Source organism: Helicoverpa armigera, chromosome 6, assembly GCF_030705265.1.
Source record: "Helicoverpa armigera isolate CAAS_96S chromosome 6, ASM3070526v1, whole genome shotgun sequence".
Lineage (NCBI taxonomy): Eukaryota > Metazoa > Arthropoda > Insecta > Lepidoptera > Noctuidae > Helicoverpa > Helicoverpa armigera.
In genome coordinates, this window is record NC_087125.1 from 513,581 (window position 1) to 532,019 (window position 18,439).

At 37.1% G+C, this 18,439-nt stretch overlaps 3 protein-coding genes across 3 annotated transcripts in view; 1 reads left to right on the plus strand and 2 right to left on the minus strand.

The window, feature by feature from the left end:
• Window positions 1-18,439, plus strand: part of LOC126053468 (dynein intermediate chain 3, ciliary) — a 235,617-nt gene that overhangs the window by 62,571 nt on the left and 154,607 nt on the right. The window lies entirely within an intron of this gene.
• On the minus strand, window positions 6,967-8,382 carry LOC110376991 (carbonyl reductase [NADPH] 3). Its single transcript, XM_064035105.1, has one exon. The coding sequence runs from the start codon at window positions 8,280-8,282 to the stop codon at window positions 7,419-7,421; it is 864 nt and encodes a 287-aa protein (XP_063891175.1). The 5' UTR covers window positions 8,283-8,382; the 3' UTR covers window positions 6,967-7,418.
• LOC110376990 (carbonyl reductase [NADPH] 1) lies at window positions 14,192-15,971 on the minus strand. Its single transcript, XM_021335661.3, has one exon. The coding sequence runs from the start codon at window positions 15,926-15,928 to the stop codon at window positions 15,065-15,067; it is 864 nt and encodes a 287-aa protein (XP_021191336.3). The 5' UTR covers window positions 15,929-15,971; the 3' UTR covers window positions 14,192-15,064.

Here is an 18,439-nt window from a genome sequence, read left to right on the forward strand (position 1 = left end):
AATATTTAAAAATGTAAATCATATGTTAGAAAATAAATAAATGATAAAAAGAAAATATGAGCCTTTTAGAAGTAGCCCAATGTGATGAAAGGCTGATAAACCAGTGACTTTAGTTAACAGCTGCTTAGCAATCCATTCCAGTTCACTCGACATTCTAGAGCATAACATTTGTGCTTAAGCTTTAAAAGAGCATTCTCCATCAGCGAATTTTAAAAGGCCTTTAATGTTCGTTATTAATTAAGCGTGCTTGGCTATCAGCCGTCCGGCGGGCCCAATTAAACGGGGCTTGCTTCAATAGCCGCAGAATAACAACAAATATATAAGCAAGAGGCCGTTTTGTTGGCCACTCGTGCCGCTAATTAGAGGTTTGTTAATCATTAATATTCGTAAGAAATATTTGTTTATACGCTCAGCTGCCTCCACCGGTCCGGACGTTCACCTCGACCAGTATTTTCCACTGGGGAGTTGTTATTGGATAATACGTTCTGAGAATTTAAAATACTGAACATGAAAATGGGACATGTACTCGTTTTAAAGACATCGAATTTATCGAAAAGCTGAGATTCTGTTTCCTTGAAAAATTAAATACTCATAAATTTTTCAAGATATTAATGACTTTCAAAGACAAATTTTATGAAATTGCCTTTTTAGATTTTCCCATAAAAGGTGCACTTACAGAATACTTGCATCAAAGTGTCTACTGCTGAAGCAATATACTTTTTGTCGCGCGCCAGCAACAAAGTAATATTGCTGTTTATTTCGAGAAACAAAGTTGAGACAAAGGGGTAGTCTGCAGTAATTACTGGAGCCATCGGGCTGATAGTCCCCCGACTAATTACTACTACCTTCTTTGACAAACTAGCTTAACATCGTCCCATTAAGATATGCCTCACAACGATCACACAAAGGATTCTGTAACAAAATTTCGGTATCAGTAGTTATGGATTGGAGAACTCCGAAACTCCAACAGTATCGGTGTTTGCAGTAGTTGGTAAAGACCAACAAACTGCTTTGTGTAAAACGTGGCTTTGGTGAACTTACTTAGGTTTCCTTTACCTCTCTGTAGTGTATGGTAAACCTATAAGAGTATCTTTTAGCACACAGCAGAGTATGCTTTGTACATGACACTACCGTCTTAGCTTAACAAAACAAGCCATCGGAATCATTAACCTATTCCGCACTTTGAAACACCTTCCCAAATCAAATAATATCGAGTTGGAGTGACGTCACAAGACGTTAACTGTGTTATCATGTTTATCTCGGCGCGTGACAGCTCAAGCTGCCGAGCCGACAAACGGCGCGCGTTACACTGCAGACCACGAAATGGCGTTCCCATGGAATAATATGTGGTCGTCTAACGTGATAGTCGGGGAATTGGGGTAATAACACCGGGAAGGTGTCGCTCCGGGGAGTGCCGGGTATTCGTGTCAGATGCTGGAGTGTATGGAGGTACGGAGCTTGTTTGTCAGCACTTCGGTAAACCCTTCGAAGATAACATTTCTGCTGTTTGCGTAAAAAATGTTACTTTACCCGATGTTTTCTACCTATCGTGAGGAATAGCGGAGATAAAATAGGTTTTTCGTTTATCAATTTTCAGCTCTCTAATGTAAGGATTAAATAGATAGATAAATATAAAACTATTCATACTACAGCTTAAACTATTTTCAGTACGGTGTAGTATGGAAACGTATTATCAACTTGCTCTTAAACTGAAAACAATATATAAACATTAGGGACATCAAACATAGAAAATGATAACAGTTTTCTTCATAGTATTCTCAGAGCTACATAAACGCTTCATATTGTAGAAAGTAAAAATATTTTCCATCAAAATATACACGTATAGCTGCGCAGTTGATTTCGACATTAACTTGTGTAAGTCCATTGCGTGGCGGGAAATAATTCGGCGATTAGATTGCCGTCAATACGGCGCGGGATTGCAAATTATGCAAAAATGGCGGCCGCGCCACACTTCCCGCATTTTCCATTATAGAGGGAAAAAGTCAAACGAAATGGCAATCTACGCTGAATTTTGTTGTGATTTTTATTGTTGCAGGCTTGAGGAATATTAAAATTTAAAAACCTTTTCCTTTATTCTATCTATAGCTGTCTTTGTAAAACGCTGCTGGAATCTACTGATTGCCATTTTAATTTAGGCTCCTTTTGCGAAATAAGTCCTATGGCGGAATCAATGCCTACCTCTATTATTTTGAGGGTTCTCAAGCTTACGAAAGATCTCAAATTCTGCAACGTTCCTACTGCACTATGGGTCATACCAAGCCACTTTGAAAAGAAAACACACTCTGTGTTATCTTCTCTTATAAATGATGCTGCAGCGGCAGTGAAGTATGTGATTGTTAATCGAACGTCAATCACAGATAGCCGACGCGGAACATACAAGTTATTACTGCGCCCCACTGCTTCTGCTGCCCACCATCATACTCCCCCCCCTCTCTACGCCTCCCCCAGTGGTGCAAGACAGATGCGGGGCACGTCATGTCGACGCCACGAGAGATTTATGATCAGAGTATGTTTTATTTTGTATCTATTACCATAGTGAATGCAATGCTAATAGTTTCAGATGTGAGAAGGCTGCTCGCTTTCCTTTGATAGATCTGTTTTCCCCTAAATGTTTATAAAGGAAAATAGTGTTTCAGGTGGAAATAGTGGATGATAAGTTATAACTGCTTTTTCTATTCGAAAAATAATTGTTTAGAATCTGTGATGGTACGGTCTTTCATTATACATCGTTTTTTTTTAAGTTTAAAAAGTCAGACTCGCTGTAGCACGTTTTAGTTTTATATCGTGGTAAAACATCAGTATTTTCTGAATGTATTTAAAGCATAGAGCTCTGCAGCTATCCTTTATAAAGGCTGAATAGTCTCACAACATCATTAACAGCGCTGTTTGTCTCGCAAATACTTTTAATGTGAGCAAGTCGGCTCAGACCCCGCTATGGCGCGGTGCACTGCGTACTGCAAAGAATAATTACTAGCTTTCATGTTTATATACAGAAGCAGTTGTAGAAACACTAAAAATATATCTAAAATATAAAAATATCCAGTTTTGTGTAGTAAACAGGTACTTATTTCTAAACAAAGAGACGCATTATTAAATGTTTAGGAACAAGGACTATCATGAAATATCAGCTGAATCCGAATCGTCCGAATACAATCCGAAAAAAGTTTTTCTGTTGCCAAAACCTGCGGTGAGCTAATCCTAAGTCCGAATTTCGAGTAAAACCTAACCTATATTCTGTTTTTAAAAAAAGATTATAAACAAAGTCACCTCGTTCCCTTGTCCCCTTTACCCCGGTGGCCGGCCGTCACGCGTGCATAAGCTGTCAGTCATACATTTTCGGGCGCTCCGTAAATACTTACGAGTCGAGACACAAACTGATAGAGAGCAGGTTTTATACATAATGGTTTAAATATTTTTCAGCTACGATATAGGTAATAGTTTATGGAATGTAAATTAGGCAGACACAGCGGTTCGCTAACCTAACCCATATTTTACCCCACCTAGTCTAGTTCTAAAACTGTAGTAAAATTAAGTATACACGTTGAAGTTTTCTTATCTTTCATGTAATAAGTAAAGACGTTATTAATGAACCTGAAGAAATGAAATCCATTTCTATTTGTCCGAATTACTTTAATGTGATCTCACTGCAAAGCCATTTCAACAGCAATAACAAATATGATAGCTATATGTCTTGGACGTATTGACCTCAAAATATGTGTAGTTCTATTAATAGCCCAGCAGTTCTCAGTATTTTCATCTGAGCGGATAGAAGATCTCTATCGATTGGGCTGCTGTTTGCTACAACTTTCCCAGAGGGTGGGGAGAACTATCGTCTTAAATAAATAGTAGTTTATATCAGAAAACAGCGTGAAAACTGGGCGATAGCCCACTCTTTAGGGAAGTTATTGTAAACTATAAAATTAGGTTACTACAATAAGGATGAAAGATTCTTTAATATAAAATAAATAAGCCTGAAATGTTTTCCTTTTATTCATTAAAATAAGTTATACCAGGGATCTCCTGGGACAGTTATTTTGACAGTATTTTGTTCCGCCTGTCCCTCGCCGCTGCCCGGTCAGTATATTCACTAAAAAGCGTCGGCTGCTTATGCAAATATCTGCATAATTATGCACATTTTTGTGTTAAAATCTACATTTTTATACAGCGGTGAGTAAAGTGCAGTCGCGACCACCGCGCGGTTGTTTTACTCAATTTATGAGCATTTCCTGTTTTACAGTTTTTCATGCACCTTGATAAGGGTTCTTACTTAATTTAATGCCAAATGAACCATGTTTTTATTAGTTTAGATAAACTTGCAGTATTTGCGAATAGGTACTTTAGCTATTTAGATTTGTTTTGTTCTTACTGCACATTGGCGACTTTGAGCGATAAGAGTACCTAATATAGTTCACTGGAACAATTTTAATTGTAATTGTCCTTTCATCATTAATTTAAATTTATCTTACTGTACCAACTATTGGCATCTCAAGATAAAAGCATAATATAAAAAATAGCAAGTATTCATGTTGAGTTACGAACTGTGAACTGTTACTAATTAGCACTTCTTTGCCGAGAGGCTAATGAGTTAATTAACTTTTTTCACACATCTTTGTGACTGCGTCGCGGAATCTGATTAACTTGTGCCAGACACACAGACAACATAATTTAAACATGAGTCTGGCTAGTTTTGGGTTCCAAAAACTCTCTAAAAATGATATAAAATTTTCCCTATAAAGGTGAGGAAATTAGTGACAATAAATATATGCTATCATATTCTAAACTTTCTTCTTACTTACTTCTTACTTACTTACTTTACTGTCATAACAATCATAACTGTAATCATGATGTTCTACCTAAATAACTTGATGTACAGTTCGTCATCTAAAGCACAGTATCGGCAAGTGCAATAAGCGATAAAGTTAAACAACAAACTCTCAGTTACCGATCGCCGGCGATCGTTACTGGGTGATCAATCAAGCCGCTTCCTCCGACACAATACACACTCATTTATTAATATAATACGATATAATAGACTGCTTTGTTCAGCGAATATAATGGCTATTTATCAAAGATAGTGCACTTCTTAGAAAATGATAAAACACTCAGTTATGTCAGTTGTATTGTAATGTTCAAGCGAAGGTACTTGAGAGTACTTCAGTCTGCGATGTTCAAGAGACCCGTCTGCGAAATGAAGTGGGTTCTATATTGTGTACAACAAGAACATGCTAGTTTCTTAGATAAGGCTATAACACATCTTAAGAACACGAAGAATAGTTGGTATCGTATTTATGATCAATAGTTACGTTATTTTTCACGTGCAGCTGTAAGCAACGGTACGGAAAAATAAATTCTAAATAAACAAACTCGAGTGCTGATCCCGCGACTGCGGTCCTCAAACCTTTTATTACCGAAATAGGATGTTAACAACACAACTTATATCCATACATATTTATATGATTTACCTGGAATAAGGTATTTTTCCTCCACATTTCCCCCTCGGAGTAGTTTGAGCGTATTGAGGGTGATGGCTTGGCTTCACCGGTTTAACCGGGGCAAGGTTACCCGGGTACAGCCGGGTACAATGCACCGCTATCACAAAACATGTGAGCCTCTCGACTCGCATCTAATTTCGTGGAGAAGCCGACATAACCACATCACATTACGTTAGCACGCGCACAAATATACGGCTTTGTATGTTGAACACGACTGCTCAGATTTATCACTGATTTACTACAAGAAAAAAAAACCTACAGCATACTAAAAAAAGTTGGTTGAGAAAGCAACCCATATAAATGTCGACTCTTTTACATCGAAAAACAACAAATACATACCTCAAAAACTGTTTTCCGCTAAGAAATAATAGGTAGGTAATAATAGCAACCAAAATACATTATTACCCATTATTTGAGTGAAAGCCTAACAGAATTCCTGTTAAAATGATTCACGTACATATACGTATAGCTTAGTATAACAGTAAGTAGGTGCATTAGGCATTAATTAGTATTACAGCTAGGCTGATTTATAGCCCAGCCGGTGGGCGATAAGCTAATGCATAAATTAGCGATAATCTAATTTAATTTCACGCTTATTTTATATTATTATAAATAATGTTATTATCATTATTTATTAGGCACATTGTAAATAATACTTATTTAGTTCAACAGTCATCGCAGTAATTTTGACATAACGCTACAGATGTATGCACAGGATAACTATTGCATCGCGTTTCTGAGCGGTACGTTAAAATGGAGTTTGGAATACATTGGACAATATTCTGGAGTATTTTGAGTTTCTTTTCGGTGTAAAGTAGCAGCTGGTCGGTCGCCGCCGCACTTCCCGTATGTCATCACACTTTCTACGGAAATTGCCGCTTTTGCGAATTCAATGCTAGCTCCCCGCCTCTCCTCCACCGCACCCCGGCACCCCGCGCCGTCACCCGCGCCGGGAAACTTTTTAATTCCAGTGTAAACAGAACAAAAGTTGGCTCGCTTTAATTCGATACGTGAATTATTCATATGTACGAGTGCCATTACTCCATTAGCAGTCGCGTTAATATTCACTTGGGTATTATCATTTTACATCACACATGTAAACAGATTTAATCTCTATCTCTTTATCATAAGGTCCATTTTCAGTAAGCTCGTATCTGTTTTGAAGACATGTGAATTCGGGAAATTGGTTGTGAAGAAGGAAAAGTTTGAATTATTGTTATTGTACAAGTTTTGTGTTGTAAGTAATGTTAGTTTAATCGTTGTATCACTTATCTGCCGTGCATCACACTCATGGAACATGTCAAAATAACTTGTTGAAACAAACAAAGATACAGGTATATCAGTTCAAAGTAAATATTTTACTTAAAAATGTTCTGCGGTTGTTACTACGAAAACAAAGAGGGAGGAAAATGTATGTCTGCTAGCTCTGTTCATATAATGGAAAAACAGCAGGAACAGAATAAAAGAATATTTATTTAATATCCAGAAGAAAGTCTCGATATAGCTCATAACTATGAACATAACGTCCGTATTGTCGCCGGTGTCCGAACATAGTGAACTTGACATTGCGTCGTGCGATGTTTATCACAAGACACCACGCTTAATGGTGATTGCTTCGCTAAATTAACTCCTTTGACTCAACTACATTTATAAGGAAAGCCATTTTTCTTTATTGGGCCGAGTACTAGTTTGCCTGGGGTCTGTTTAATGTTCAACACAGTTTTTGGTAACATCGACAGATTTTATTAATATTAAACAAGAACACATTTGTACACATATTTTTTTTAAGTTAAATATTGCAGTAACGATCTTTTCCTCTTACCATTACAAAAAAGCGATTTTTAATGAAGTAATTGCCTTTTTTTCAAAGAAATAACAACTATTTTAAACTTATGATTTTCAACGCTACTGCGAAAAAGTTATTGACTTAAAATACCAATCGGCTTTAGGATCATACCAGTCCAACACTTGTCTGTCATGCCAGATGTATGCACCTTTGATGCTGGCTGGAGCTTCTAGAACTATGTACAGAAGAGTTTCTGCTGCCTGGTCTGCATCATAGAAGCCGACGCCCTTCGTCATGTCCGTGCGCACTAACCCTGGGTGCATGGAGTTCACGGCAATATTCCTCGCGTCCAGTTCCCTCTGCTGGATGATCGTCAGCGCACTCACCCCCACCTTGGCCACTCTGTACGCAGCTATAGTTCCATCATCAGCGAAATCAGATTTATTGAAGGTTCCATTCTTCACAGCTTCCAAATGCCATTCCACGAACTCATTTATATCCTTTACCGTGAGATCTTTGCTGGAAAGCCTCTTAATCCAATATTCATTCCTCACGTTAGATAAATGGCCACAATCACTGGAAATGTTGAGAATACGCCCGTTGTTTCTGATCAGTGGATATAAGTGCTCTTGGATGATGAAGAAGCTGTAGTAGTTGACGTCGATGATGTATTTGGTTTCTTCGTAGGAGAGGTACAGTTCAGAGCAGTTGCAGACTGCAGCATTGTTGATTAAGATGTCAATGCCTCCATACTTTGCTTTGACGTAACTCGCGAATGCGGCAACACTGTCTGTATCTGTGACGTCGAGCTGATGATAATCGGGGTAGAAGCCGAGCTCGTTCAGCTTGGCGACCGCTTCCTTCCCTCGGGCATCGTCTCTGGATGTGAGGAACACTACTCCTTGGAACCTCTTCAGCAGTCCCTTCACGATGGAGAAGCCGATGCCCTTGTTGGAGCCGGTCACTACGGCCACTTTCAACATGATCGTGTTCAGACGATACTATTGTGCGCACTAAATGACCACACTCGATCTTATGCAGTAACATAATGAGCTCTTTGTATGTGTTTCCACTGATAAGCTGAAGTTATTCGAGATAAGATTATTACCAGTCTACAGTTAGTATAAAGCAAAAGGCTCATTATATATTTCGTTGCACTCTTGCAACATAATAATGGTTCCAACACAATTGGCTTCGTCATAAAATAAAATCGTTTGTACAAAACGTGACATTATTTTATGTTATAAATCTGGAATATCTTCATTGCAATGCCGGTGCAGTTATTTATAAATTCTCATAAAACGTAGAAATAGGCTTCGCGCCAAATTGCCCGCAGTGATTCGATTTATTGGAGTACAGCCGGCTACGTGCAGCTCTCGCGAACACGTAATTAATGTGTTTTCCTTACATTCAAGCAGTTGTAGGTCATTAATGCACTCGTTTGTTTTATGCATTAGCATTGCAGTTAAGTTATGTTATTCTTTCTTATACTTCAGATACAGTTGAAATATTCTGTCGGGCCAAATCGTATAATCTCGTAGATAAATATTTACGTACGATTTCCCAAGGTAACAAAAACTGCTACTCCCGCATGTAAAATACCCTTAACTCGTATTGCGTGAATTTGCTTAGCAAAGAAATGCGATACAAAGTACCGGTATCAACCCTCATAGATAAATAATGCAGCGAACACAAACTCCTTGATATTCAATGTTTACATATCCCGGCTGAAACAATCTTTCTAAAAACGACATACAAAACATACAGCACTTACATGGGGCTGCGTTAATGGGATTCGGTGCGGCGTGTCATGAATTATTCATAGTAAGCGCGCAATGGATCGTTATGGGATGAATTTGATCGCTTCGTGCGTTATCTAAGAGCGGTATTTTACGCGAGTGCTCCATAATGGCTGCACTCAGTTATTGAATGTAGCAACTGAGTGCATTATCCGCGAATTGTAATCTCTGAGTGTTTCACCATGGAACGTGTAGGACTTCTGTGTCATGTGCGCACTATTTGTATGTATTAACAATGTTGATTCAATACATTTGTGTGGAACTCGACATTGATTAATTCATTTGATCGTTGATCAAAACGTTTTGATGTACATGGATTGCCAAACATTACATAATCAAATTATTTTGTCACAATTCACACGAAATCAATTGAACAAAAAGCAACGTAATAATAATAATACATTAACGGTAACAGAAGTAACAGATTAATAAAACGAGTAAACGCAATAGTTAAACAGTATAAGATCCACACAATACATGAGGAACCAAACACACAAATTATACACACATTAGATACACTTAAACAGAAGCTGGCAGTAGTTACAGGTCGTCTTAAACGATATAGCGCGTGTACTCAGAGAAAACAACAAAACTTTCAATTTACGCATAACGAAAAACTTTTCTATCGCAATCTTAAACTCACAACTTCGAATTCCCATGAAAATCACCAAATCAGAGAGGGCCGCAACAATGTGGACCCAGATACTCTACAAAGCTTCTGGGCGGGAATCTGGGAACGCCCAGTCGAACACAACATTCAGGCTGAGTGGATACAGACAGAAATCACTAACTCAAACACAAATGTTCAGGAAATGGTTTTCGAACACGTACCCCCAGATATTTTCCAAAAAGTTTTAGCCCGACTCCATAATTGGAAAGCACCTGGTTCAGATAATGTGCACAGCTACTGGTACAAAAAATTCACCGCAGTCCACGGCTGCCTACACAATCACATAAACAAGTTTATTCAGAACCCAGACACAATACCGCCATATATCACATTAGGTACTACTTATATGATCCCAAAAGACAGCAATGATCTTTCCAATCCAGCTAAATACAGGCCAATTACATGCTTGCAAACCTTATATAAGATCATTACATCCTGTATATCTGAATTACTATACCAACATATCACAGAAAATAATATCTTAGCCGAACAGCAAAAAGGATGTAAGAGGTTTAGCCAAGGATGTAAGGAACAATTACTAATAGATTCTGTAGTTCTAAAGAAAGTTCTAAAGGCAAAGTCTGACCTGTTTAGCATGTATATTGACTATAAAAAAGCATATGACTCTGTACCCCACACATGGTTAATACAAGTTCTAGAAATATATAAAGTACACCCGACTTTAATCCATTTCCTGAAAACTACAATGACAACATGGACCACCGTTCTCAGACTCACCACCACAACCGAAACACTACACACCGACCCTATTAGAATCCAGAGAGGTATTTTTCAAGGAGATGCACTAAGCCCGTTGTGGTTCTGCCTTGCTCTCAATCCCCTATCGAACATACTAAACTCAACCTCATTAGGAACCCCTTTATATTCTAAAGCTGACGATAGAAACCACCATCTAACTCAAAATAACGTCTTAAACCATCTGATGTATATGGATGATATTAAACTTTACGCGGCAACAGAAAGCCAACTCCACCAATTAGCTAGTCTTACCGAACAATTCACAAACGACATAAAAATGGAGTTTGGCATTGACAAATGTAAAATAAATTCAGTAAAAGCAGGGCAGAACTACCAACATCACTACACCTTAGAGACTGGATCACAAATAGAACCTCTCAACGAACACGACACATATAAATATTTAGGGTATGCACAATCACGCCAGATAAATTACAAAGACACAAAACACAAGCTACAAAAACAATTCCAACACCGCCTAAACACAATCCTACGAACACAACTCTATTCAAGAAACACTATTAAAGCAATTAATACATTTGCCATACCCGTTCTTACGTATTCTTTTGGTGTAATCAACTGGACTAAAACCGACCTTAAAAATCTGCAACAGAAAATTAACACAACACTCACAAAATTTCGAAAACATCATCCAAGATCTTGTCTGCAGCGACTTACTTTACCTAGGAAAGAAGGAGGCAGAGGACTTATAGATATATTAAACCTACACAATAAACAAATCACTACACTCAGGCAATATTTTTACACCAAATCAGAATCTTCTACACTACACAAGCTAATCACACAAAATGACCTACGTTTCACACCCCTAAACCTAAACGACACGAACACACAACGAAATGAAAAAATAACCGACGAAAAAACTAAGGTGCTAGAATGGACCCAGAAGTCTCTACACGGCAGACACCGCCTCGATCTGTGCCAGGAAAATGTCGACAAAGATGCGTCGAACGCATGGCTCAGGCGAGGCGAACTCTTCCCAGAGACTGAAGGGTTCATGATAGCTATACAAGATCAAGTGATAGAAACTCGAAATTACAGGAAATATATAATAAAGAACCTGACTAACGACAGCTGCAGAAAATGTAATAGTTCCCCAGAAACCATCCAACATATAACAGGCGCATGTAAATCCATAGCCCAGACCGATTATAAGCACAGACACGACCAAGTTGCCAATGTAATACATCAGAAATTAGCTCACCAGTACAAACTTATCGATTCCATAGTACCATATTACAAATACAACCCTGAAACAGTCTTAGAGAACTCCTCCACCAAATTATACTTCGACCGCGCCATTCTCACCGACCGCACAATCCACTTCAATAGACCAGATGTAACACTCATAGACAAAACTAACAAGATCGGATATTTAATTGACATCGCTGTGCCAAATACACATAACTTACAGAGTACAATAGCGGAAAAAATATCTAAATACACCGAACTTAAGGAAGAAATAGCTCGCCTCTGGTATTTGCAAAAAGTTATCATAGTCCCCATAGTCCTATCTACAACAGGCGTAATACCCACACAACTCCATCAATCTCTCAATTCCCTAAAACTGTCCCCAAATACCTACCACTTACTACAAAAAGCGGTCATATTAAATACCTGCAGATTGGTCCGAAAGTTTTTACAATGCGAGGCGGACAACACCACCCCGTAAAACTACAAACCCAATTGATGAACACTTGGCTAAGGCCCGTGCCATTAATCAAATCCCGGATAACCGGAGAAAAAGAATACGTATATAAACATAATAATATAATAATAATATTCATTTATTTGCTCAGAATGTAGGTATTTACAATAAGGTGTTTACAGAAAATGTTGAAGCATCCTAGTACATTCTACCATTTTGGCATGCAAACATTTGATATGATGCAATTCATCATTACACATGCTTAATGCTTATACAACTAAAAAGTGTCAGTTAGAAAGTCAGATACAGAGTAGTAGCATTTATTCAAGAGAAGTGTAGTTAGTTTTTTTTTGAAGATTGTTAATGGTTCTTGTTTAATACTATTTGGGATGTGGTTAAAAATAGCTGGTGCCATGCCAAAAGCACTTTTCCCAAACAAAGCAGTCTTATATCCTCCAGTGCGTAATAGATTTTGGTATTGAGATCGTAAATTTACGTCTCTGTGTCTGCTTTCCGATAAACTTAAAAATAGGCTTCTATTAATTTTAACAAAAAGAGCAATTTCAAGAATGTAAAGGCAAGGAAAGGTCAACAAATTATATTTTTTGAAAAATGGAACACAGCTGTCAGTAACTTTCAAACCAAAAATAGCTCGTACCTATACAGCGTTTTTGAGCTTTGAAGATACTTTCCTTTTCGGTACAATTGCCCCAAAATATTATACCAAATCTCAATTTAGAAACAACAAGCCCATGGTATGCTAGTAATACTGTTTTGGTATTGACTTTTTTCTTAAGATTATAAAGTGCATATGCAGATGCGCTGAGTGTTTTACAGATTGCTTCAGCCTGCGGCTTCCACGTTAGCTGACTGTCAATTAAAATGCCTAGGAATTTTGTAAGCTCTACTCTCTCCACATTTTGGTTATTATAGTTGATGTTCAAATCATTGATGCGAAGTCTTTGGAAAAAATGTATGTAAGTATGTATATAATGAACGTATAGTCTATATACTTACATTGAATACAAGATGAATACATTAAAGAATATCGGTTACACCACAAAAATAAAACGAACACTCTTACTAGCAACAGAGCAATATTCGCCGAACTAATCCAGCAACCCTGATACCTGTCTAATTGCAGCCCTCATCCTCACAGCACTCGAGAAAGTCAAAAAACAAACTAACAAGCTCCAATTTATGTTATTGGAGTACATGACTATTGTTTCGGTAGGATTTAATCAAAACTTCGCCAGATAAACGCGCTCAGCTCCGACACGCTCAATTCTGAATAGAGCCAGACAAGTGGGTATTATAAACGTAAATTATGTAATTTGTTTGTATGAACTAGTTTATGTAGCGAGCGTGTATGTTTAACTTATTATAACTGACGTGATTTTCTGTGTAACGGCCTTTATTTTAAACTGCTGTTGAGACTGGAATAAATCAACAAACGTGCCATTTAACACTGGCATAATTTAGTATTTAACATATATGCATAAAAATCACATTTGTTATGTCATTGTTTTTAAGTTTTATCACAAGACTCCCATTAATTTTGCTGTAAACTATAATTGCAGATAACAATAGTAGAGATAAGGTGATTGCCTTGACCCCGCGTGCAATGTGTGACGTCATGACACGATCTATACCACTTGACCTGTTGCACTTTATATTATGTACTGAAGTACTAGTCTTAGCTTTAACAGATTTAAGTTGAGCACTAGAGAATATTGCTCTCAATTTTGATTATCTTTTACATACTCCACGATTGTTACATGAACAGTAAGTAGTCACTAAGTAGTCTTAAGAACAAAATGAGCACAATTTGAATGATATGAAGACATTCGGGTGCTCTTGTGAGTCTAGACGCCGAAGTTATAATTACTCCTGGGGGCTCGAAACATGAATAAAAGTCGACTTACTGAAGTCTGGCTCCAGCCAATATATTACAAAGTTGGACGGCTAACTTGACTCAAAGTCAAAAGATAAATAAACACAATAAAACATTTTATTTGATTACAGTTTCACGTCAAGTTGTATTTCGTTTGTATTTAATCAAAAGTTTGTGAGACAAGCGTGGAGCGTGGCCGCGGTCGGCGATGTGTCGTCACAGGCCGGGATGTGGAGACATTCGGTAGTTCCGTGGCAAAAGTACCGTTATGAGAGGCTGATGTACAAAGCTGGTAAATTTTATTTTTCAATTTTTAAATACATTATAGATAATTAAAAGGATCGTGTTTTGCATAACTATTAGACTCAACATTTTCATAAATAAAATATTTGCAGTTACATTTATTTTACAAATAAATACAGAAGCAAATGTGTAGCCTTTAAACATTTTGTAAAATGTATAAAACAATATCAACTAGTCCTATTCATTTAGTGTATGCTAATTAAATTAACTATGCAGATGTGACAGTTATTAGCAGTCATTACTGACATTTATTTTTATCAATTAGCTTTGATTATTCAATCGAATTAAAATATAAGTATAGATTTGTGTTTGGCAATTAACATAATGCTTCAATAAGAGCTACAAACATAGCGCAAAATACGTGTTTTTTATATTAGTAAAAACACTGTTTTATATTAGGTATTAGGTAATTAATTATAAAGGGTATTAATTAAAATACAAATATTTAAAAAGCACCACACAATAACAACCCTTTTTTATAGCACTAAGCAAATACAATTTTAGTTTTAAGTATTACCAAGTTTTTCATTTGCACAAACAAAGCCATTCTAATTTGAAGCTGATTGCAAAAAATATTCCGCAGTAAAGTTTATACAATAATAGAACAAAGAAAATCTATTTCATTCAATTTTATTAAAGTCCTTGTTTTTATTCTGCTCTCATTTATCATTCTACTGTTTTAAGTTTATTGTTTTGAAATAATAATCAGCTTTGTGGTCATACCAGTCTAGAACTCTCCTGTCGTACCAAATGTATTCTCCTTTGAGCGTAGCCGGAGCTTCTAGCACCAGGTACAGAGGAGTTTCAGCTGCCTGGTCTGCGCTGTAAAAGCCAACTCCTCGCGTCATGTCAGTCTGCACCAGGCCAGGGTGCATGGAGTTCACAGAGATGTTCCTGCCTTCCAACGCCTTCTGCTGCAGTCTCGTGTTCGCGCTGAGAGCAACCTTCGCCACTCTGTACGCAGCAATCTTCCCATCATCAGCTATATCGTCGTAATTAAACGTATTATTCTTAACGCCGTCCAAGAACCAGTTGACGAACTCATTTATATCTTCCAATGTCAAGTCCTTCTTCGACAGTCTGTCTATCCAGTACTTGTTGCGTACGTTAGACAAATGTCCGCAGTCGCTCGAGATGTTCAGAATACGTCCGTTGTCTCTCACTAGTGGAAACAGCAGCTCTTGGATAGTCAGGATGCTGAAGTAGTTTATATCCACAATGGTTTTGCATTCTTCGTAGGAGTTGTATAACGCTGTGCTGTTCGCTACTGCCGCGTTGTTCACTAGGATGTCAATTCCTCCATGTTTCTGTTTGATATGGTCTCTGAACTTGGTGATGCTGAGTCTGTCGGTCACGTCGAGCTGGTGATACTGAGGGTGGAGACCGAGTTCGTTCAGCTTGGCGACTGCGTCCTTCCCTCTGCCTTCGTCTCTTGAGGTCAGGTACACGACTCCTTGGAATCTCTGCAGGAGACCCTTGACGATAGCGAAGCCGATGCCCTTGTTGGAGCCGGTGACCACTGCGACTCGCTCCATGTCTGCTCTCCGCTATGTTTACTTGTGAAGTAAGCAGTCTTATCAATGTGCCATATTTGTTTATATTACACTTCTGTATTTGTGTAGGTAAATAGAGATAATTTTCGGTCGTTATCGCATTCTTTGAACTCGTTATCAACAGTTCGTGCCGGTAAATATTATGTCACAGTTTATAAACGAACCCAGTTTTAAGTTATATACGATTTTGGACTAGCGAGGACAAGGAACTTTTGAAAGACGTACTTAGTTCTTTTTGGTTTCCAAAAAAATGCGTGTTTGCGCTTTCCTCAACTATTTATTTACTAAGAATGTCTTAGTTACACACAAAACAGGCGTGGTCGACTAGTTCTATATTATTACTCAGATATAAATACGAATATTATGTTCGTTGTCAACATGAATGATATCGCTTGACCTAACACGTAGTGTTACTGATCAGGTTACAACATACAGGGAAAACAAATATTTCTAAGTAAATATTGTAGGTAAGTTTATCTGAGTATAGGTAATAATCTTTTATGTAATAACAATAACATTTTTATTACGTAGAAAATAATACCGTGAAATAAAATATCGCACAATTGAACAAAGCAACCTGAATTATTAATCAAAGGCTAACTCGACCATAACTTTATAGGTTTTGTTTTAAATGATAATTTGAATGTATTCATGAATAATAATAAAATCATACTGACAAAAGAAAAACGTGTACTTAGTTAGTAAAATACTTAAGCGAACAGAGTCTATACTAAAAATATACTTAGTCATTACTTATCCCAGATATTTCTTTATAATAAATTTTCTAAAACCAATGAATCAAAGTTAAACACTTTCAGTTACGTAATTAGAAATCCTTCTATTATTTTGTCGAGGTAACTTTTTTAATTGTCTCGAAGTACTTTTTTTTTAATTGAACATTACCAATAAAACATTCATATCTCAATTTTCTTTGGTTCTTGAATTCAGAGACCTCTGAAAAAAGCTACTTTTATTGCGGATGCGAAGTTATCTCTACCTAGAACGCGAGTGAGCCCACGTAAAATACATAGTGACAGATAACTCAATGCAGAGGAAATAACACTGAATTTTATTGGCGACACATTATCGCAGTATTTAACATAAATTGACTGGTCTCCGCGTAATTACAAATGGCTGACAACTAAATTAGTTCTGCGTTAATTTTAAACTGTTTATAATTATCGACTACCGATTGCATATTAATATGGATTTTAGCGATTTTGGAGTAGTCATAATCGTGTTGCAAAAATGTGTATAAATGTAAATTTATTTTCATTTTTGCCGTTTTGTTAATGCTTGACATAAAAACTAAGGCGATTCTTTATAAGTTAAAGCGTTGGGAAAAAATCTGAAACGACGTCCTTTAGAAATAAATAATTATGCTGTTACACAGCTTAGTCTTATACGTTTTCTGCACTAGGTAAATAAACATTTATATCATATAAGATAAAAAGTGTCTATAAAGAAGGACTAAAAGCATTGATTAGGTTAAAACACAAAGGCGCAGTCTATCTACTAGTCATTATTACCGACAGTTAGTTATTGACACAAACAACACTTGGTACAATAACTTCCAGCAATAGTAGTAGTAGTTACAATTGTAGTGCTACCCCGGTCTTGTTGTACATCAGTGAAACAATAGCACGGACATCGCTTTGTCTCCGAGTTTAGTATTACGCCTGGCTTTACATGTTATTCGTGCCAAAACACTCACTATTATCTATAGGTACCTACTGATTTTATAAATAGGTTTTCTGTTCGTTTGTTTGAACCTTGGCTTGGAAACTACTGAACCGATTTGAAAACTTTTTCACTGATGGAAGCTACACTAACCCCGGGTTACGGAAGCGTCCCCTGTAAGCGAAACCGCGGGAAATAGCCAGTAAGAGATATAATAAAACACTGTTTCTGAAATTATTTAAAAGAATAAGTATCCGTCCCATTGAGGACGATTAAAGTACCTAGGTATTGGCAAAATTATTCTGTAAGCCAATTGGTCCAAGTTGGTCTTGGACTGATTAATAAGTATCGCTTTTATCGGTAATTCAAAAGTTTAACATTCTTCAATTCTCTTCAATCCAAAACTATAACTTGAATAAAAATAATAAAGAGAGTAAAGAAATCCTTTCAGATAAAAAAGGGATTTTTATAATAAACCCCACTTAATCTTTAAAGGAACATAAAAACTAAAGGTAAATCCTTTTAACCTCTTGAGCGTGTTTTTGCGTAATTTGCTGAAAGAATTTTACTCCTCTCTATAGAAGTTTTTATTTAGAATATATTTTAGGTACATTGGAATATCTGGAGCGAGTTTCTGCTATTGTATAGAAGGTGTGGGATGATCCATGGCACTCGGCAGCCATTAAACTTAGCTGCAGCCCCACAGTATGCAGCTAATGGCCGGTCAGCGCGGCGCATGTTTTCATACAATTTCACTTTAATAATAACTTGTTTTGTTGTCGGCTAGTAATTGTCGTTGCATGTTCCGTTTTG